We start from the raw sequence: 23,911 nt of genomic DNA on the forward strand, positions 1-23,911 counted from the left end.
TATCGTGACAGAAGAATCTGAAAGCGGTCCATTTTCAACAGTCAATTTTTCAACGGGCTACTTTCAGTTTTCAACGGGAGAGTGTACACGGCACCCACATATTCAGTGTTTAAAACGGAATCCGGTTCTATTTTTATAGTTTTTAAGGTAAATGAAACCCATCAACAAATGGGTCATTTTCAACAGGGATTATTTTGTAACACTTAATTTAATTGTGCCATATGGTCAGTTCAGCTTTTAAAAACAAAAGGTATCCGTTTGGAACAAATATTTTTTTCTTTGCTCATAACTTGAACGTGAGGACATGTCGTGTATAAAAACATGCACGTCGCCTCCTTATTCGCCATCCACATGGGCTTGGACACGTAATGGTTAGATCGGCTGAGGTAAACGCTCTGCCATCGGACCGTATCGGATCCATCGGTCGGTATACATGCCGATGTTTAGTGTGTACTTGACAAACATTTTATCGATATGAATCGGTCAGCGTCAATTTTACGCTTGAAAATTGTGAAATGCCAAGGAAAGCTCGTAATCCTCATAAAATTGCGAAATCAACAGGTTCAACAAATCAGGTTTCGACACAGAGTGGTACGTATGGAGTTTTCAGTCTTCTTAATCAATGCATTTGGCCCTCGACAGAATATACTTTCGTAAACAAGATACATTTCGTTAGCTATGCCTAAAATCTACATTACAGTACTAGAAGAGGCCGCTGGTCGTCTCTTTTTCTATTTGATATGATTTTGCCGACTGCGCCTGTCAAAAGTATCTCGCCGTGTAAAACCTCTAGATTGTTGGAGTACAGTGTACATGTACTGTACAGTATGGTTACCGGTTTTGATAAGTTGATCATTTCCCATACAACTTGGCATAAGAAATAATCTTGGTGTAATGGTCCCATTACATTGTATAGATAGTTCAGTTTGAGACATATATCTGACATGACTCTATATGCAGAAGTCTAGGCCTAGGTACAGGGGCATGTCTAGTTTGATATTTAAAAAAAAATAGCCAGAAATACCTAATATATATATATATATAGGTATTTCTGGCTGTTTTTATGGAGGCGTTTACGCCTGCCATATTACAATCACCTACGAGTTGTGACGTCACAATCTGTCACTTTCGTTTTCGTTATATTTCCTTTCACAGTTCATTTTGTAGTTTCTTTCGGTTCATATATGATGCAGTTGAACTATATATACATTTATGAAAACTATCAAGACTACAAATAAAGTGCTATTACATGAAAAAAGGTATATTCAGTATAAATTTCTCTTCGGCGGAAGTTTGGAATTTGAGACCTCTGGTGGTAATTTCTGTAACTAGGGGTAATGATTCGCTTAGTTCCAAGTATGAGGCACGTCATTTTAGTCTGTTATTCAAAGTAGATATGCACAGAAATGTATTAACTATGCTGATAATGTTGTGAACATTTCAGGAACTATTTTGAATAAACAATAAGAATAATGTCTTGTAAATATCTACACCTGCATCGATTTTTGCAAATCTATATTGAAAATACTGTTTGAAGGAAGATAACTGCGAGATTCTGACGTTACCTTACAGAGGACACTTGTTTAACTACAAGAAATAAAGATGACATAACAACCAAGCGCAAACAAATTCCCGATTTTCATATTACCCTCCAGGTTTTGGCTAACAACATTTCTTTTGTTTACAACTTGGTAGTTTTTTCACGAGCTTTTATGAGATTTGGTCCGATATTTTGCGATCACGTGTTCCGTCTGTTTACGTTATCTGGCACTCTGTCAAAATGGAGGCACATGGACACGGGCTTCACACGAAGCATCAAAGTGTGATGTTTGTCGCTAGAAATTAATATCTATCAACATGAATTAAAGGCAAGTTGCTTACAAAGTTTAAATCTGTTTGTTGACCCACTGAAATAAGTGTTTGTTTATTTAGGACGAAACTGTTTACGATAAGTTGCTCAAGCCTGGCCAGACCACAAAATCACAATATCTACTGCGATTATAGTCTGAATTTTCTGACGATCTTGCTATATACTATATGCAGACTTTAATCAGCTTTAAGGCGATATCAACACCAGACCCCTTCGGATTACTGCGATAACTGATCGAAGTCCCTGTGTTTCAAATCCATGAATCGATAGATCTACGTGCACGTGATGGCGTGATGGAATTCGATCGTTTATTTTTTAAAACTAAGAAAACTGGCACATATCTGTCGTGGTGGTCATTTGTGCTATACCTTCCCCGACAGAGACAATATACAGAATCTGGATTTTTGTGATAAGATTTACTGCAGTAGCTACTCGCACTCGGAATATATATGAAAATACTAAGTTATTATTGAACCAGCTTGTCTTATTTATATATTATTCAGCTCACGATTCAACCTTTTCAAATGTTTTCATGTAATATATATATATATTCATTTGTATGCACCAAGCTGTGAAATGTTTGTATTACATAGAATATTTAAACAATACAAAGTAATTGTAGATTAACAAAATATATACCAATTGCATTTTAACCTATTAGTACAACTTTTTGTTGTTTTCATGTATAACTTTTTGTTGTTTTCATGTAAAATGATAAATACATGTATATCTATTGGCAATCGATATCAAATCCATATAATATAATTATAAGACTTTCTCAAATATCAATATTCCTCATAACTTTCAAAATAAATCTACATTGTATATTTGCTTTTAAAATTTAATTAAAAATGTTTGATTTTCATGTCACGAACAAATCCCTTAAAATAATCATCAATCTCCTTATCGGTCTCCAGAAAGTGTGAAAATAAATGAAACTTTTTGTCAATAATTCTATTTATTATGAATTCATGTATAACCATTTAGGTATTTTCCAATGTTGACCTTTAAAACTATATATATATACAAGCAACAATCTGTGGGATGTCAAATATGGAAGGCTGTTTCAGGATAAATTGCCAAAAATGCTTATAAGTACTGTTTCTTATCACTGATCACATATATTAGGGTTTTTGACTATTATGTGTTATTGCTACTTAAGAGGGAATTTTTTCGGCTTAAGTGATAATGTATTTCTTTGTACTTGAAACTCGCGAGAGTTTAATTCTCGTACATATAATATTGACTCCTACAAAAAGAAGTTGAGTGATCATGAGTGGTTGACCTACGAGAGGCATTTTATCAAATCTCATATTGACCATACTGATTGCTCATGATCATATTTCATCCGGCCTAGTGAACTTTAGAAAAAACATCTTAATTGATGAAAGTAGCTAACTCCTTTAATGTATGTGTAAAAATTAAGTATATATATATATATCGTACAAAACATCAAACTTCTAATATGGTAGGTATGAAACATACATTTAGGCTGACTGCCTGATAATATAATACAATTTGTTTACAATCCTTTGACATTCAGCTCATAATATACACCATTATAATTTGATCTGTTGTCATGCGTCAGTCTTCTTCTTAAGACCAAGATATCGCAGAATGGTGTACACATGTACAAAAGGTTCTTAAGCTGTTTTATCAAAATTGTTAATTTCATGGCCCCCTATGTGTCGCATTCTCCCTGGGTAGAGGACATTTTACTATAGTTTATATAGGAAACTCATCACACATATTTTAGCATAATTTGTTTCATTTTCATTGGAAATTGGTTAGCATGTGGTTAGGGCAAACTTTTCTCAATGACATATTGTCAGAGAATGTCAAGGCCAACGACTTGTTATGGGTTCGAATGTCAAAAATAAAAATCTCAAATTGATTATTTTTTTCATTTCATATGAAAGAACATAGTCCACTGAAACAGAATGTGCATATTTTATTGTCATCAGATAAAAAATATGGTAGAAAGATATATGGCACTTGGAAAAGAATCATAAAGCTATTTTCTCCAGCCAAAATTAAAAAATAATCCAAAATTGCAGGATAAAGGTTTCTGCTCTTTTATCTATGTGTCACCACGAGGATTGTGGGGTGTGTGTGTTTCTTGTGTGTGGTGTGTCCGTCAGGATGTGGCTACACAGTTATTGGTTTGGGGAATTAGCATTGGTAGAATAAGCCACACCCTGATGAAACCCCTTTCGTATAAACCCCGTGGTGAACTGTAATTTCCTTTGAAACAATATGGAGACAGTCTCTTCTTCTTAGATATTTATTTTATTCACTGGAATCAATATTTCACTAAGGTTTAACCAATACAGAAGTTCTTTATAAATTGTCCACTCTGGTGCTGACCCCTACTTCAAAGTTGGTCAGAGTCTACGGGTCCTTGTAAAAGGCCAGCACCCTCACACTCACTTGGGTCCTAATCTCGCTCTCTCCTTCTGCACTCCCTCTCTCTCTAAAAACTATTTATGTATACTCTTTACAAAACAGTCAAAACTGTAACATTCAATTTCATTGGTTAATAAAATAGTAAGAGGTGGAGTTTAATTATCAGATGGTGCCTATAGTAATTAAGATATGTTGACACCAATTACCTAACAGCTATGGTCAGTAGTAAATCATACAAAGTCCTATTGTGTCGCAAAGTGTTTATCCTACAATTACTTTAATTGAGCCTGTTGAGTGACCACCTGTCAGCTGGAGGGTTCACAGGTAGATATGTGTCAACTCAATTAAGGCTAATCCAGTTTACCTGGCTGACTCCTAAAAACATCAAAGCTTCTAAAATACAATATGATTCTAATAAAACTGACTGCCAAGCTAATTCAAATGTCTAGTAATGAAATATAAACAATATAAATTCCATAGTCTCATGTTGAAATATTCCTACAATTTACCTATACTTGAAATATCACTAATTATTAAAAATGACCATTTTTGTACTATGATACATTCCTCCCTACCAACTTAGTTTGCTCCGCAAACTTAGAAAAATGAAAAAAAAAAATACATAATAACATATCTCTATCTATCAACAATAAACATTTATAGAATATATCATTTTAACATGTTTAAAACAACTATTAAAATTTATAGCTATATTCCTAATTATGCACAATATAAAATCAAAATGTTACTTCATAGAAAAGCGTGTGGAATATAAATTTTTAATGTACATGCCTGTATGATTGATCAAGTCATGACAGACAGACATTATAACACTCATGTATATAGGTGATCAGACTATAGACATGAATGCACAACTTAAGCTTTACAAAAAAAAAATCTGATAGTAACTTTTCCTAAACTTGAAATAAACAGTAATAACCAGATATATTTACAAAAAAACATTTAGCTATGGTAAGAAGACATATTTAACATAATGAAGACTTAACCACTATACATCTATTCTAACAGGTTCACTCTCACACTCTCAAGTAATATATATAGAAATACCAATGTTTCTTATCACAACACGCAATAATTTATATACAAACTGCAGTTATCCATTTGAGAGGGGAAAACAAAATCAACTTTGATTATAATTGGTCCTTAGAAGTGAATGTCTATCACTGAATTAATTAGTACCATGACTGGTATACTCTGTAGTGTATACTGAGTTCATATTGGATATAAATACCACTGTCCATCAGGTTATCATTTTGTAATATCCATTTATAATATCAATACAGTTCTGCACATCATCCAGTGCTGATTTCATTGTTACACACAATACCATATTCCATGTGTTACGAAATACTTCATTTTCTGAGTATTTACAGATATGTCTCGAGCTGCATGAGCAATTGTCACTGTTCTTTGGTTTAAACGGCACTATTACTTATATGTACACATGAAGGCTTGATGTTTGGCGCATCGATAACGTATGGCTGGCTACAAATGTTATATTTATATTTGACCTTGACCTTCATTCAAGGTCACGGGGGTCAAATGATGAAAAAAATTCAAAGTTCTTTCAAAATTATTAATTTGGGTCACATTTTAAAGAATCAGCCCTTTTAAAGGTGTGTGCAATGTATCGAGGTCAAATAATCAAAATGACGCAGATATGACACTTTTAAAAAGAAATTCCTACCAAAATTAAAAAATGACCCAAAACTGCATGCACATACACATGAAGGCTGGATATTTGGCAAACAGATACATGTAACATGTGTGACTGGCTACAAATATTGAGTTTATCTCTGACCTTGACCTTCATTCACATTTTAAAGAACCGGCTCTTATGAAGGTGTGTGCGAAGTTTCAAGGGCAAATTATTAAAAATGATGCAGACATGCCCTTTAAAGAATGTTTTCTTGCCAAAATTAAAAATTATCCATAAATTGCAATTCAATTGTTGGCTCAAAAGGGGTCAATTTGGCTTAATTGACATGTGTGCGAAGTTTCAAGGGCAAATTATTAAAAATGATGCAGACATGCCCTTTTAAAGAATGTTTTCTTGCCAAAATTAAAAATTATCAATAAATTGCAATTCAATTGTTGGCTCAAAAGGGGTCAATTTGGCTTAATTTTCATAAACAACTTCTTCTCTGAAACTAAGCAATCGATATAGCTCATACTTGACTGGTAGCATCCTTTTGGGTAGGGATTCCAAATTGTAAAAATGGTGGGGTTGACCCCCAGGGGTGCAGGGTCAAAAGGGGTCAATTGGTTTCTCTGAAACTAAGTTATGGATATAACTCACATTGGTGTGGTAGCAATCCGTATGGGGTTGTATTGCAATTCAATTGTTGGCTCAAAAGGGGTCAATTTGGCCTAATTGACATGTGTGCGAAGTTTCAAGGGCAAATTATTAAAAATGATGCAGACATGCCCGTTAAAGAATGTTTTCTTGCCAAAATTAAAAATTATCCATCAATTGCAATTTAATTGTTGGCTCAAAAGGGGTCAATTTGGCTTAATTGACATAAACAACTTCTTCTCTGAAACTAAGCAATCGATATAGCTCATACTTGACTGGTAGCATCCTTTTGGGTAGGGATTCCAAATTGTAAAAATGGTGGGGTTGACCCCCAGGGGTGCAGGGTCAAAAGGGGTCAATTGGTTTCTCTGAAACTAAGTTATGGATATAACTCACATTGGTGTGGTAGCAATCCGTATGGGGTTAATTGTACCCAAAGTCAATTTCATTTCATGGATTAATTGCACAATTTGGTATAAAACCTACATTTGTATGGTAGCATGGTTATGGGGTGGGTATTCAAAATTGTACGAATGTTGGGGTTAACCTCCGGGGGCTGAAGGATGGGACCAAAAGAGGTCAATTTCACTAAATTGACATTTTTAGAATAACAATAAACCAATGTTGATCATGTACCCATATAAAATGCTTATGATATATTGACATAGAAATACCAGCGACAAATAAACTTAAGCATCATTCTTGTTTCATATCTCATAAAACCAGGTGAGCAATACAGGCCCTCTGGGCCTCTTGTTTTATCTGTGAAACCATTCAGATCCCAACTCCACAATGGCTGGACACCAAGAGATGAACACAATCCTGATGTAAAAATAGGCCCAGGGTTCTTTCCCCACCCCAAGGGACTTATACAATCATATTTAATTGATATCAAATATGAAAGATTTCTTCAATATTTTGCATGTAAAACGCTGTATATTTATATACAGTACCTATAGCTACTAGGCTATTATCTACATCTTGGTGGTAAATTAAAAAGCAACAAATTACAAATCACAGTTTATTGTTAATATTGACATTGGATCTATTAAAATAGATGGAATTGATATCTAATTTTGAAATAATTGTCCTTAAAAATGAGAATTGTTGAAAAAAAAGTGTAAAAACTTTTAAAAGCCGTCAAATCTAATTTTGATATTATTCTAAGATCAAAATAGAAAGGAATAAACAATTTTGTTTACAAGATATTGAAAGACATTGCACACTTTCAACAAAAAAAGTAGCAGACACTCCCTGTATTTTCAATACATATCGTGTATTGTTATAACTTATCGAAATGCATATCATATCAGTGCTTGACACTGGGGCCAGCCTTTGGCTGGCCCGAAAAAAAATTTTTTGGGCGACTAAAAAATAATTTTCACTGGCCCAAAATGAATATTGGAAGCCCAATTTTCTGTTTATCTGGATCTCCCTTCAATAGAAAACATAACTTCTGAAGAAGGTTCAGTATAGCTTTATTTTCATTCCTCAATCAATCCCTCTCTGCACATTGCCAAATACACCCTCCTTTCATTCCCATAGTCTTCATCATCACTGTATTCGTCATCACCCACATTTCTAGCTCTCCTGCAGCTTTCTTTTACCTCTATTTTGTTCATACCTTCAAATAAAAGTAATTTCATATTTTACTAACACACTGGTAGCAGCTTTTGTACTTTATTACAGTACGACCATGATAAAATAAAGTCTGGTTTGTTTTATTATTGATCAATGAAAGACTGAACTTGGTTATTATTTTTGTGATATAGATTTATTTAACAGACTTACAGTCAAACAAACTTCGTGATTACTTTTAAGTCAGTAAATCACAACATGACGACCTATAAATCCATCATTATTGATGAGAGAAAGTCGGAGTAATTATGATTATTATATAATTTTTGGGATGCTTAAACTTTTTTAACAGATGTACATTTGACAAAACGTAAGTACACGAACGCAAATCCAACAAAATGTAAACAACGCCGTGGTTGTGTCCCAGTCGGTAAACTACAACATGACAACATACAAAATGCGTCGTATTAAAACCAGTTGTCGATATACAAACTAAATTATGAACATGCTTTACTTACTTGGCCGATTTAGCGGGTTTTTTCTCTGTCAATGTTGACGAGGGTCGTTTAAAAAAAAAAAACAAGCGTCAGCAATGCTTCTCGTTAAGCGTGACTAATGCATACCGCTACAAACAGCTTTCCGATTGGTTGAGATGATTAGCTTCTATCCACTCACGGCACGGTTTACATCCGCAGTCAGCATTATCTCCCTTTACATGCGTTGATGCAATTATGTACAACGGACTTGGCTTTGAGTCTTACGATCGCGTAATCAATGAAATCTGAATACTCGTTGGAATCTGATTTCGAATCGTATTTGCAATAGCAACATCGAATGTAGTACTCGCCCAAACATTTTATTTTGGGCTTGTAAATTAATCATTATTGCATTTTTTCATGGCCCAACTAAGGTTTTGATCGCCATCGGCGACCTGGCGACCGGCTGTGTCGAGCACTGTCATATTGTTTCGACCTTTCTAATACCCAGGCCTATAAAATATAAGTTTGTTTTAAACACATTAATTCAAATTTTGAACTACTTAAGTATAAAAGATGGTTTAAAGTATGAATGTTAATGACATGTACCTAAGTAGAAGTTGATTTAAAAAAAATTAAAATGTTTGACTTCTTAAGTAAAGGTTTGATTGAAATAAGAAATGTTTAACTACTTTTAGAAGTAGGTTTGAAACTTTAAGATGGTTAAAACCATTATGTACATCGGAACAGTCTAAACCATTACATTCATCAGGACTGTGAAAACCATTATGTCCGGTTGGTTTGACACGCTTAAGTGGAAATGTTTAGTCATGTTGATATCAGTTTAATTTGTATTCTTGCTTTATTTCGAATATCTCCTTTTACATCTGACTAACGCCTCCTACAGTACTTTCAGTACTTTGATTTTTAATATAAAACTAGACATGCCCTATATGCATGCGGTGTATGTATCATACTGCTAGTATTATAAACTATAGTATTGAATATATATGATTGATAAAATTCAAATGAATTGGAGAAAGTGTGTAACTTGTTCATAATCCCCCACGGTGGGTGTCAACTCAAGGGGAAAATGTTCATGGCAAACAGATTCCTGTTCTGAGTGCCCAAAATAAGAGACAGACTCTCAGGTATGCAACTCATTTGACATCTAAAGAAGTTTGCATTAGTAGTTGATAGATACAAGCAAAGCTTGCCTCTCCATACATGTATATCTGAGTTATGAAAAGGAAACAGATTGACAGCATATACTGTACTGGTTATTACATGGGTTAACTGTTAATTAAATTAAATGTTTTTCTTGACAAGATTGACAACTTTTAATTCTGCTCCAGTCTGGACCACAGACTTTATTTAAGCATTGATGTCCTTTTTTTAGCTCACCTGGACCGAAGGTCCGGTGAGCTTATGTCATGGCGCGGCGTCCGTCGTCCGTCCGTCCGTCCGTCCGTCTGTCGTCCGTCCGTCAACATTTGCTTCAAATCGCTACTAGTCAAAAAGTTCTTATTGGATTTTTACCAAATTTGGTCAGAAACATCCTTGGCAGCAGGGGATCAGAATTTGCATAAATGGTGGCTCTGACCCCCAAGGGGCCGGAGGGGCGTGCCCAATAGGGGAAATAGAGGTAATTCCTTTAAATCGCCACTTGTCATAAAGTTATGAATGGATTTGAACCAAATTTGGTCAGGAACATCCTTGGCAGAAGGGGAACAGATTTTGCATAAATGGTGACTCTGACCCCCGAGGGGCCAAAGGAGCGGGTCCCAATAGGGGAAATAGAGGTAATTCCTTTAAATCGCTACTTGTCATAAATTTATGAATGGATTTGAACCCAATTCTGTCAGAAACATCCTTGGCAGATGGGGAACAGATTTTGCATAAATGGTGACTCTGACCGCCGAGGGGCCAAAGGGGCGGGGCCCAATAGGGGAAATAGAGGTAATTCCTTTAAATCGCTACTAGTCATAAAGTTATGAATGGATTTTAACCCAATTTGGCCAGAGACATCCTTGGGGGAAGGGGAACAGATTTTGCATAAATGGTGGCTCTGACCCCAAAGGGGCCAAAAGGGGCGGGGCCCAATAGGGGAAATAGAGGTAATTCCTTTAAATCGCTACTTGTCATAAAGTTATGAATGGATTTGAACCCAATTTGGTCAGAAACATCCTTGGCAGAAGGGGAACAGATTTTGCATAAATGGTGACCCCGACCCCAAAGGGGCCAAAGGGGCGGGGCCCAATAGGGGAAATAGAGGTAATTCCTTTAAATCGCTACTAGTCATAAAGTTATGAATGGATTTTGACCAAATTTGGCCAGAAACATCCTTGGCAGAAGGGGAACAGATTTTGCATAAATGGTGACTGACCCCCGAGGGGCCAAAGGGGCGGGGCCAAATAGGGGTAATTCCTTTAAATCGCTACTAGTCATAAAGTTATGAATGGATTTGAACCCAATTTGGTCAGAAACATCCTTGGGGGAAGAAGAACAGATTTTGCATAAATGGTGACTCTGACCCCCGAGGGGCCAAAGGGGCAGGGCCCAATAGGTGAAATAGAGGTAATTCCTTTGAATCGCTACTAGTCATAAAGTTATGAATGGATTTGAACCCAATTTGGTCAGAAACATCCTTGGGGGAAGAAGAACAGATTTTGCATAAATGGTGACTGACCCCAAAGGGGCCAAAGGGGCGGGGCCCAATAGGGGAAATAGAGGTAATTCCTTTAAATCGCTACTAGTTATTAAGTTATGAATGGATTTGAACCCAATTTGGTCAGAAACATCCTTGGGGGAAGAAGAACAGATTTTGCATAAATAGTGACTCTGACCCCAAAGGGGCCAAAGGGGCGGGGCCCAAAAGGGGAAATAGAGGTAATTCCTTTAAATCACTACTAGTCATACAGATTTGAATGGATTTGAACCCAATTTGGTCAGAAACATCCTTGGGGGAAGGGGAACAGATTTTCATAAATGGTGACTCTGACCCCAAAGGGGCCAAAGGGGCGGGGCCCAATAGGTGAAATAGAGGTAATTCCTTTAAATCGCTACTAGTCAAAAAGTTATGAATGGATTTGAACCCAATTTGGTCAGAAACATCCTTGGGGGACGGGGAACAGATTTTGCGTAAATAGTGACTCTGACCCCAAAGGGGCCAAAGGGGCGGGGCCCAAAAGGGGAAATAGAGGTTATTCCTTTAAATCACTACTAGTCATACAGATTTGAATGGATTTGAACCCAATTTGGTCAGAAACATCCTTGGGGGAAGGGGAACAGATTTTGCATAAATGGTGACTCTGACCCCCGAGGGGCCAAAGGGGCGGGGCCCAATAGGTGAAATAGAGGTAATTCCTTTGAATCGCTACTAGTCATAAAGTGATGAATGCATGTTCTAAAAGCAATTCTTGAGGTCTTTCAGACCTTAGAGAGTCTGGACTTCATTAATCTTTAAAGAAGTTCGGATTACCACACTATAACCATGCATATATAGCATTGTTAGAGATTTACAAATAAAACAAATTGAATATGAACATTATTTTGACATTTGGCCTAATCCAACCAGGTGAGCGATGCAGGCCCCATGGGCCTCTTGTTTACATACATTTGATGTATATACTTTTTACAGATTTTACTATACACCATTATGCAAATGCTGAATTTGAAGGAAAAGCACCTCCTGGGAGGATGAAAAAAGCAGCGAACACTATGATTTCAGAAGGTACAATGTATTCAAGTTTTGACAGTTACACAAATGTTTGTTTACTACTCTTTGTCATTTAGCACAAGATGATTTGTGAATGAATTCAAAGTATGTCATAAGCACAAGTAGCCCAAGTTCCCTCTGGCCCTGCATGACACCATGTATGGAGTCAGGGCCAGAGGAAACTCTGGCTATAGCACAATATGATTTCATTTGTGAATGAATTCAAAGTACTATAGCACAATATGATTTCATTTGTGAATGAATTCAAAGTACATCATAGGTGTCATTAGCACAAGATGATTTGTGAATGAATTTAAAGTACGTCATAGCTATATATATAGGTGCCATGCCTGATGGTAAAGTATATTTTGACAATTAAGGAGCCCCTGCCTGAAAGCAACAGTTCATGATCAGGTGATAAAATCATTAAAAGAAGAAAAAAAAGGACAAAAAAACAGAGATTATGTTAACATTTATTACACATTATCCACTTTTAATAATGCATATAATAATTTTGATAAATTTGATTGGTTACAGTACACAGTGTGAAAGATGCCAAGCAGGTGCTAGAACTGGTCGGTGCTGTGGGCGGAGATGGGTCTGAGTCCAGTTGGTTTGACAAAGACTTGGACGAGTTTAACATAGACACAGATAGTACAGACCTCAAATCTGAGGATGGAGCAGAATCTTGTGTTCCAGGTATGATTTTATAACCTAGGAGTACATTGTACATACATGATGTATACTGAATTGTGTAGTCTTTTCTGAGGGTCATGAAATGAATTTATTGAGTCTGACAATAGAAAACAATTCTATTGTAAGAAACAAGTTTGACAATTATGATTATAATATTATAAATCAATGTAAACTGATGTTTGAATTCATTTGCAAATTTTAATCTTCAGCTTATCATTTAAGTAAACATTTATTCAAAAACATGTTAAGTTATTCATGAAGAAAACCAGCACATACATGTTATCTAAAATAAGTACCCAAGTTTTTATCCTTCATAAGCGTATGTCTGGTAAGCTTCTTCGCACAGTAAAACTTTTCATTGATAAAAGAAATTTAAGTAAACATTTCTACATCTTAAGTGTTGAACATGTTTTGAATGTAATTAAGTGATATTAATTTTGAATGTAATTATAGTATTATACATGACATTGATTTTGAATGCAATTATAAGTGACATTAATTTATAAACAATATTTCATTCTGCATAGCAGAGAATAAACCAAATCAAAGGAAGAGGAGACTGAAGGGAAGTGAGAGTGAGGACACTGGTATTTCGTACCCTATAGACTTGTGGTATGTCCTGAGTCGATACATCCATCCGGAGGATTTGTCAATCTTCTCCAGGCTATGTCAGAGTACCTACACTGTAACCAACACCATCCAGTTTTGGAAAGGCATATACAAAAGGTATAATATATTTGTTATCAAGTACAGTAAGTAATACCGTCGGTGTGATTTCTTCCATCTATGTTTATTATCTTCCAATACAATTAAATAAATAAAATTAATCTCTCTGACCGCAAAGAAATCTTTTACAGTAACTGAAAATTGAAAATGCAAATTTTGCTTCTCTTGGGAGCGCTTCTAAATTTCATTATTTTATTGTTAACTTGGAGTATGTATTATCTATTGTCATTCATGGTATTTGTGGTCCATATGGAAGAGTTATATTTGTTTGAATTTTGAGAATTTGTGATTTTGGTAAATTTACTGTATTCTTTTGAAAAGCATTGATATGAATAAAGGCATTAACAAAAAATAGGTTTTAAGTAATCTACTGTTTCATCAACATGAAAGGTTTTGAGAAAAAATACATGTACCAACGAGTTTTGGAAATTGCTTTGATCTTACAATACTGAGAAAGCGGAACAGGTGAGATACAGGATTATTTGTAATACTTGTTTATATTTCTTGTAGATATGCTATAGATCTATCAAAGCTTCCAAACTTTCTACAGCCAGTCTGTTTAGAGCGGGTACATGGCCTACGTCAGCGAGTCATCAGGGCTCTATTTTTTGTGTATCCCGTGTTCATTAGTCGGACTGTGACTGCTGCACCATTCCAGGACCAGCAGTTATGTTACAATCTCACTGGACATCTGTGTCTTGTATCGTGGCATGAACCTCACAAAAACATGTGGAATTTTAATTTCAAACTTAGAAAAGAACGTATGGGAGAAATCAACAGTTTGTTACGACTAAAAGGGGAGCCACAGAATCTTCACTCAGGTTACAAAGATCTCCATCACAACTTGGAGAACGATTCATATGTTCTTCGTGTGACTTGTAAGAATTTCACGGGAATTCCCCCAGTAATGGGACTGGTACTGACTAATGTTATCCTGCGGCTCTCAGCCAGTATGAGATATTTTACTCTACATCTTATGTTTGATACAACTCTGAAGCAGGGGATGGGGAGTAATGTGAGGGACAGCCAAAGCCTGGAGAAAGTGGTCATTCTTGACCCAGTGGTGGACATTCGTGTGTTTCCTTGGTGGCATCCAAATTACCCTCATCAGGGCATGTGATGTAAATGCTGTTTAATGTCACTGCGTAGATCTATATACCCGGTAATACATTACTAGAATATTTTCAATGTCTTTCTCCTAAGAATCATAACAATAATTTCAATTTTTACTATCTGTAAAATATGAATTATCTGGGTTTATTCCCAAATTTGGATTTTTGGGTCTAATAAGGGGCCATATACCAAAGTGTCAATATAGAAAATTTTATTAACATTTTATTAATGGGAACATGTCCTGTTCATTAAATACTTTTACATGGCCAAACAAAGTGGCCAAAGAATTAATATAAGCTTTAAGCTTGTTTTCCCATCCCATTTGCAATTTTCTGTATATGTTATGTTATTGTGTCTTGTTGAATAAAATAATGTTTAAACTAAAGTGGCCAAAGCAGTGCTACATATATATATTTTTAAGACAAGCATGGCTGACCAAATTGGTCAAAGTTGAACATATTTAATTTTTAGTGAACAGTTTTAAGACTTTTTGCTAGATGTTGGTGACAAAATGTTTTCCAGTTGCTACAGCCTATATTTGTTAGTTATGCTTTGTTGAAAATAGAACATCAACAGAACCATTGAACAATTAAAATATAAACATGATATGTAGTTAGATATCACAGCAAGCAGGAGAAGGTCATATCCTTTTGAACAGTATCTTGTTTATTTGGATGAAATTTGAAATATTAAATGATACATATATATATATATACATCTTCGCTAAACCAAGGCTTCTGATTGTGTTAACACTCCACAAACCCTTAGCAGATATAGTCATCAGCTCTGGCCCTCTTGCGAAGATGATATATACATGTATATGCAAAGAAACATTTTTAATTAACTTTTTCTTTGAATCATTGTTAATTTTAATAGAAATGAACATAAAAGAAAAGATGTCTATTTAAATTAATTTTTATAGGTTTATATAATTTTAAAAAAATACTGTTTTTGTGTAATAATTTTCGTTAAGATTTGTTTTTAGAGACAGTACATGTTGGAACGTTTATTTTACAGAAAATCATTAATTGTTGTTAAAAAAAAGTACATATAATTGGCAATTTTTTAACATGTCTTGTATGTATATAGGTTTATAAGCATATGACCAACAAGAAAAAGTTTCTGCTCACCTCATTTACACTGTGACTTGTTTTGTAATGATACTTGTTATGAAGGGTTGCCTCCCTTATAATTGTACTAAGAGTACATTCCAAATCACTCCAAATTCTTGTATTATAACATTCGATATTTAAATGAATGAAAGTATGACAGAGAAATATTATGGTACACTATGGTTTACTTAAAACACATTTTTGTTCATTTGTTTAATCATAGTATTCTATCATAGTATTTTATTCACGAAGCTACATGTACAATAATTCACCAATTACTGACATAAAAAATCACTTTAACTCATATTGCTGCTTTTGTATTTCATAGCATACCATTTAAAATAAAACTGATGGTATTCTGTGAATATAAGTTTTAATATAAGACTTGTAACTAGTTAATCTACAAGAGATAGGAAAAATTGACCTCAATGATTTCCATTACTAGTACCAGCTTATAATTAGTTCATGCTACAGGACTTGCATATAAAATGAGTTATTATTTACTCTTTGCCAACTGCCAAATCTTATTTTCTCTCACAAGCACACAACATTAAAGTTGATGAAGGCAATCATTAATTTACTAATTTAGGTTAAAAATTCACATTTGCTATCTTTACTCCTGGAATACTTCATGTGTAAATTGGAATTGTTTAAAATGCTTAAGTACTTATACAATATCATTGTCCAGATATTTGCATTCAATCTACACCACATCAGCTTTAGGAGTAACCGCTGTTGGTCCGGATAAGTCAGATAAGTCAGAAATTCAGAATCATTAATTGACCTTTATAAAATTCTTGTTACCCTAGGCCTGTTCCGGAGGAACTACAAAAGCGATCTTGTTGAATCAGTAAAGAGATAAATTCATCATGTATACATGTAGCTAGCTCTTCAAAATGTCACATTTTGTATGGGACCATAGTTATACTTAAAATGGTGATTATATTGAATTTGACATACCAAGTTTTAATTTGTTACCTAAATTTCTTATCAACTTCAAAAATGTTAAAACTTGAAGGAATGCTCAATACAGGTCTAAGTTATGCATATCACATATTGGACTTGACCTGGTTTTGAAGAAAGTTGCCTTCCAGCATTTTGTATGTTGAAGTTTGTTAACTATTCTGTGTTCTGCTATTTCTCTTTTAGATATTGTGGAACATTTTTATGGCAGTTTTGCTCCTTTTCCTATGTTAAAACACAGAATCGTGCTAATTTTGCACCTTTTTTTCTTAATCTGAAAAAGTTTGTGGTGATATCGAAATCAGAGGAGGGTAATTAGTTTGCCTGGCAGCACCACTAGTTCAATTATGTACTTCTAAAAAATACATTGTCAGTCTTATATAAAAGTAATAAATCTTTTACAGCTACACTTGGGGAATATTTTAAATCACGAGAAAATGTATTACTGATATTTATAACATTTGTGTGTTTTACAGCTCCGTGTTGAAGACAATTTTAGATCGAAAGATTTATTTAAAAGCTTAACTTGTGTTCCAATGAGAAACTGAGATTTTAGCAAACATTTCTGTTTGTTATGTAATGCTATGCTTTGTTTTGTAGCTTTGTGTTTGCTCATTGATGCAAGAGTGCCATGTAGTAAGTCATGTGGAACTTGTATGTCATGTGATTAAATCATTGTCTGTTATTATTGCAATAATAAAATGGCAATAAAAATGTTGCTATGTTTCTTCTAAGTTTTTTCTATTAATTTGCCTCTGTATTCTTGAAGTTGTCGTGTATGAATCATATCTTATTTCTTAACACAAGGACTTGACAAAAAGGCATGTTGATGTTCCTCATTCCACCTGAGGCAGCCGAATCTTTATGACACGGACATATACTATGAACAAGATAATTCGGTGAAGTACATGCCACACTAGAGATGAAATTGTATGACAAAAAGATCCTGACGCACAAGATAGCAAAATAATATGTAATATATATTACGTTAGGAACATATGACAAAAATGCACAAATAATGAATTTGTGTTGGAATTACTTCTGCACACTAATTTACAGCTGATGGTACATGTGTTGAGGTGAATGAATTCAGAAATATTACTAATATCAATAAGGTGTATCGGATGTTTATGCATGTGAATTCCATGGAAGTTGAACCTATGATCCAAGTAAGAAACTACAGTTACAAAAAAGGTAGATAAGGCCTAGATATTTTTCTTTTGATGTAGTTCAAAGGGGAAATGATGGTCAGAGTGACCCACCTAACCCACTCTGCACACCTCGGCTGATTATCTTCGGTTTGATGAAGGGTACAATCTCTGTGACATTCTGGTGAAGTTCGCCATAGAATGTATGCTTGGTGGGACGGTAAAACGCAAATCTAACTCCTGGAAACCAGGGTGGTCCCAAGAGATTAAATACCTATATGTCGTGTCAGCAAGTAAATCTACTGGGATTGGAAAGTTTAAGGCAGCCGTCAGATTCCGAACATCCACACATATATAGACATGGAACGGACAAAAACATTTGTGGAGTGCTCAACACACGAGTGAAGCTCTAAAAGGAAACAACATTATGACTATCACGAATTCAGGCACACAAGTCCGACAAATGGATGTTCTACAAGCTGGTTTTAGCTCAACGTAAGAGCGACAAGAATAGTACAGGCCTTCTCATAGTCGACGGTGAAGCCTACTGAGATAATGATGTTTGTGATGTTTAGGCCTCCTACTTTGAATAGCTTGCAACCCCACAGGAATACGCAATGTTCAACAAAGTCTTTAAATCACAAGTCGAGCTTGATAACCTTCTGTTATTGGAATTACACAAACACACTGTAATCAAAGTGTCCTCGGATCAAGTCAGCATGGAGGGATACACTTCTCGTCAAATTAACGACCATCTTGAACTTCATATTCAGCAGTACCTGCATCCCAACTAGCTTCAAGACAGGCAAGGTCAACTCCCTGTACAAGAAAAATGGTAAACCAATACAAGATCCTAATGCCTACAGACGAATAACCATATCCAGCATCTTCTGGATGTAGTCAAAACTTCAAACCGGATTGACCAGATGTATATCAGCGACGTCTGGAGCTCTTCTCACCACAGAACTCATGGCCAACGCTAAAGACACCAGCGAAACTTACTTGGGTTTACTCGAAAGGCCGTCGATGTTGATTGGCAAGATTCATCACTAAGAAAACTACACCAGCTAGGACTTTCTGGCTTGGATTGGCTCTTCATTAAGAACTACCAGTTCTTAATTAACATCACAGGTCAGCTAGATATCAAGAGCTATCACGGAATCTCAAGGGGTACGTCAAGGTGGAATCTGGTCTCCGACAGCCTATAAAGCCTTCATCAACACACTGCTGCTCGTCCTAGAGAAGAATATGGGGATCGAATTTGGCAATGTGTACTGTGGAGTCCCATCAACCACTGACAATGTACATGTATGCTTGGTGTCCCACAACATTGAGGAGATGCAGACCATGCTGTTCACGCAGGCGTGCTACGAATCAGTTCTCAGTAGATCCCGTAGCACTTGACACGTTCATGAGCAGCACTCTTATAACAACCGGTTTTAGTATTAATTGTTAAACTGTGTCATACTGGAAATATTGTTAAACTGTGTTAGTTTAGAAACATTGTTAAACTGTGTTATATTGGAAATATTGTGTTAATTCGGGATATCTTCCGTGGTATTGGAATATTGTACGAGTGCTAAGTACGGCTAGTAGGAACATTGTATTACTAAATTGAACAAATTATGCCAGTGTATAACAAATCGTCAACCAAGAAGAGGTCTGCAGGGACTCCCTCTAGAGCGTTGGGTCAGAGAAAGAGAAGGAGGCCAGCACGTCTCCAGACGGAAGTAAACACAGAGCCGGAGCCGGAACCTGAGCAGGAGATGGGGCTGGAGCCGGAGCCAGAGTCGGACAATGTCCCGGGGGAGCAGGCACGGGCGCCCGTTGAGAATGGTAGGCCAGAAATTGATTAAATCCGGTGAATATTAGGCCGCAAAATGATTTGTCTAACGTTTGGAGGGTGGCTTTGAGTGAAAATAATGCTGGTAGGGGCGACTCGTTAACTGCTGGCTGCAGGCCTATTTTGCCACATAGTGAAGGGTTTACAGGTGGTTTATGTCAGGGGAGGTTTTCACCTTTTTATTCTTCACTACCAGATTTAATCAACTGTGTGGATGACAATGTAGCGGCTCATGTACCGTTGCAATTATGGCAGAAAATATGGGCGAATCAATACGTTAATTTTGGGTTGTTGCTAAAAGGTAGCGCGGAACTCCATGATTTTTATGCGGGGAGTAACCTATATGTATTAATGAACAGGGCGTTCTGGAATCAAGGCCTAGAGTTCTCAAGGATAGGATCCCCAGCATAGAGAAATGGTCGGATGCCTTCCTGATTTACATGCACATCTATGTGCGGAAATTTCCTGAAAAAACTCTAGAACTTATCCAGTACATGATAATTATTAGGGACGCAGCCAGTAGGTGCCAGGGGGCGGGTTGGAGGATCTATGACGAGCAATTTAGGCTACGTCAGGCGATCTGCCCTCAATCATGGGCTAAACTGAATTCAGACCTGTGGTTAAGGTTGATGTCAGTACCACGTAATATGGGTGGGTCGAATGCTAGCACATACGCAAGTAGCGCTGCTGGTTCAAATTATCAGAATATCAGAACAGGTGTGTAACGCATACAATGACATGTTTGTAGGAAATGTAATGGTGGACACTCACAATTGAATTGTAATTTCCTTTCGTGCCAAGCAGGAATCACAACAGCTGGGTACCCAAAGAAATAACAGAAAGGGAAAAACACAGCTTGGGGGCAACGCCAATAAAAACTGATGTGTTAGAAGCTTTACTTAGGGATCATTCGAACAGAGTTTTAGCGTCAGAGTTAGTAAACGGTTTTAAACATGGTTTCCCACTTCAATATACTGGCTCTCGAGAAACAACACATGTAAATAATTTAAAGTCTATTCGCGAAAACAATCATAGGGAGAAAATTAAGAAAGATATCGAGTTAGGAAGAATAGCAGGTCCATTTAAAGTACAACCTTTGCCTAATTTGAGAATTTCACCATTGGGCTTTGTTCCTAAGAAAAACACCGGGCAATTTAGGCTAATTCATCACTTGTCGTACCCTCAAAATGCTTCTGTTAATGACTTCATTGATCCAAAATTATGCTCAGTGTCGTATACAAAATTTGATGAAACAGTTAGAATGGTCCAAAGGCTTGGAAGGGGGGCGTTATTAGCTAAGGCAAACATCAAATCTGCATTTAGGATAATCCCAGTGTGGCCTGGTGACTTTGATCTGTTAGGCTTTAAACTTGACGATATGTATTTTTTCGACAAATGTTTACCAATGGATTGTTCTATCTCTTGTTCTATTTTTGAGAAGTTTTCCACAGTCATAGAGGAAAACGTGCGTAAGCGATTGGACAACGGGGAGTTACTGCATTATTTAGATGATTTTTTATTTGGAGGTGTTAACAACGCGAACCATTGTTTCCTGGCTTTAAAAGAATTTGAGATTCTATGTAGTGAGTTGGGCGTTACTATAGCGCCGGAAAAAACGGAAGGGCCTTGTACTGTTCTATGTTTTCTTGGGCTAGAGATCGATACAATAAATATGTGTATCCGGGTTCCCATGGAAAAGGTGCAAGAAATAATCCAGAAAATTAACACCTCACTCCGTAAAGGTCGCGCGACATTAAAACAAATGCAGTCCCTGTTAGGAGCTTTAAATTTTGCTTGTAGAGCAATCCCACCAGCGAGAACTTTTTGTAGGCGCCTTATTAACGCCACCATGGGGACAACCAAACCTTATCATCATATAAGGATCACACATGCACTACGACAAAATCTAAAACTATTAGTAAAACTTTTTCATTCTTTTAACGGCGTGTCTGTGTTTTGTGATCAATTTTGGATCACCAATTCAGATTTAGTTATTTACTGATAGCTCGGCCAGGAAGGGTAATGGATTTGGTGCATATTTTGAGGGACGGTGGGCATTTGGCACTTGGCCCGAATCCTGGTTTCAAGCAGGCTACACTGATGACATAACGGTATTGGAGTTTTTCCCAATTCTAGTTGCAGTGTACATTTGGGGGGATAGACTTAAGAACAAGAAAGTACTATTCCGGTGCGACAATCAATCTGTTGTTGCACTTCTCAATTCCATGACAACCAAATCCGTTACTGTCCTGATATTGCTCAGGGCGTTTGTACTTCGTTGTTTATGGATGAACATTTTATTTAAAGCGGGACACATCCAAGGTAGTGTTAATGTTTTAACTGATAGTTTATCCCGCTTACAGCTGAACAAATTCAAGGAATTGGCTCCACAGGCGCAACCGGAGCCAGAGCGGGTCCCGTTATGGATTTGGTCGATCTTCAACCTCAGCTTGGACGACTTTTAGCTGCCAGTATGTCGGAAAATACGAAGTCACTTTACTCATGTGCATTAAATAACTTTTATCAAATAAGACAAGTTATTAAACTCGACCATGTATGGCCTGTCCCTATCGAGCATGTTTTGCTGTTTATCTGCCATCACTCTCAGAAGGGCTCATCTCCCTCTACAGTACGTTCGTACTTGTCGGCGATTAGTTACGTACATAAGCTCAATAGCTGGCGAGATCCAACATCATGTTTTATTGTACGGAAGGCAATTGAGGGCCTTAGAAGATTAAAAGTCTTTATAGATACCAGGGCTCCAATAACATATGATGTACTGACATTGATTCACGGTAAATTAGCGCATGTTTGCTTCAGTAAATATGAATCACTATTATTTAGAGCAGTGTTTTGTTTAGCATTTTTTGGTCTATTCCAGATTGGGGAGCTTGTGTATACATCTGCGAAATTGGCACATAGACCTTTGTTAAGGTCTGATATTCAAATAAATAAAGATCTTACAGAGATGGTCATTATATTAAGGCAATCAAAGACAGACCAGCTTGCTAAAGCATTTACTGTGGTAATCTCATGTATCCCTGGAAATGTCGTCTGCCCTATTAAAACATGCATGCCTTAAGCTTCCTTCAAGTACGAACTTGCTGCTCGGGATATCTATGTTTACATTTAAACGGTACACCTCTAAATAGATATCACTTTGGTGAGGTGCTGAAAAAATGCATTGTTTCGTTAGGCCTACCTCAAAGAAATTTTAAGTCACACTCATTTAGAATTGGCGGGGCAACAACCTAACGATAAAATCAGACAACTAGGCCGGTGGCAGTCATCGGCCTACAAAACCTACATCCGCTTTTGATTGATATATGAATACATGTTAGAGAGCCGCCCCTTTTGCATATAAGGCTAGTAATCGGCACAAGTTCTTTCAGATGTATGGATAGTTGGTTCATCGATAATATACTGGGCACAACGGATGTCTGTGAAGCTGCTGGACAGCCATTTGAAGCTTAGACACAGAGGCGTTTTGGTGCGATGGTCGGGGCACAGGGGAATGTCTTGATTTCAGCTATTGGATGTTATTAAGGACCAGCTGTCACTAAGGTCTCCACCAGATTTTCTAATACTTCATACTAACTTAGTGTCCATCCCCACTGGTGGCCTGTGTGCCCGTATCAGGCACGATGTCGAACATCTACACGAAATGTTGCCTGGGTGCACTATTATCTGGTCTGATATTTTACCAAGGATTACCTATCGGGGTTGTGACAAAGTACAATCTATTGAAAGGAAAAGAAAGAGAATAAATAGGTCTGGCAGACTAGCAGCGTTAGATGTTGGGGGTAGGGTGATTAAGCACCCAGATATAAGTCACACATGTAAAGGACTATTTAGGCATGACAAGGTTCATTTAAATATGGTTGGTAACGCCATATTCCTTAACACAGGAAGCAATAGAATGTTTTATAACATCAACTGATCATT

At 36.5% G+C, this 23,911-nt stretch overlaps 1 protein-coding gene across 2 annotated transcripts; it reads left to right on the forward strand.

Annotated features, from left to right (window-relative positions):
* The first annotated feature begins 494 nt into the window (after positions 1 to 494).
* On the forward strand, positions 495 to 17,706 carry LOC117335551 (transmembrane protein 183-like). Of its 2 annotated transcripts, none has more exons than XM_033895622.1 (5): positions 495 to 591; positions 12,288 to 12,380; positions 12,903 to 13,064; positions 13,589 to 13,787; positions 14,298 to 17,706. In XM_033895622.1, the coding sequence occupies exons 1-5, from the start codon at positions 516 to 518 to the stop codon at positions 14,905 to 14,907; spliced, it is 1,140 nt and encodes a 379-aa protein (XP_033751513.1). In that variant the 5' UTR covers positions 495 to 515; the 3' UTR covers positions 14,908 to 17,706. The 2 variants fall into 2 exon arrangements, with proteins under 2 accessions (XP_033751513.1, XP_033751514.1); XM_033895623.1 differs by having other exon boundaries at positions 13,592 to 13,787.
* The last annotated feature ends 6,205 nt before the right edge of the window (positions 17,707 to 23,911 follow it).

The sequence above is a fragment of the Pecten maximus genome, chromosome 10 (assembly GCF_902652985.1).
Source record: "Pecten maximus chromosome 10, xPecMax1.1, whole genome shotgun sequence".
Taxonomy (NCBI): Eukaryota; Metazoa; Mollusca; class Bivalvia; order Pectinida; family Pectinidae; genus Pecten; species Pecten maximus.

Excerpts from the sequence above, each read along its gene's own strand:
- LOC117335551 (XM_033895622.1), top strand. The coding sequence starts at position 516 with ATGCCAAGGAAAGCTCGTAATCCTCATAAAATTGCGAAATCAACAGGT. Across the intron at positions 592-12,287 it reads TCAGGTTTCGACACAGAGTG|ATTTTACTATACACCATTAT; the intron begins GTACGTATGGAG and ends TACTTTTTACAG. Across the intron at positions 12,381-12,902 it reads GAACACTATGATTTCAGAAG|TACACAGTGTGAAAGATGCC; the intron begins GTACAATGTATT and ends GATTGGTTACAG.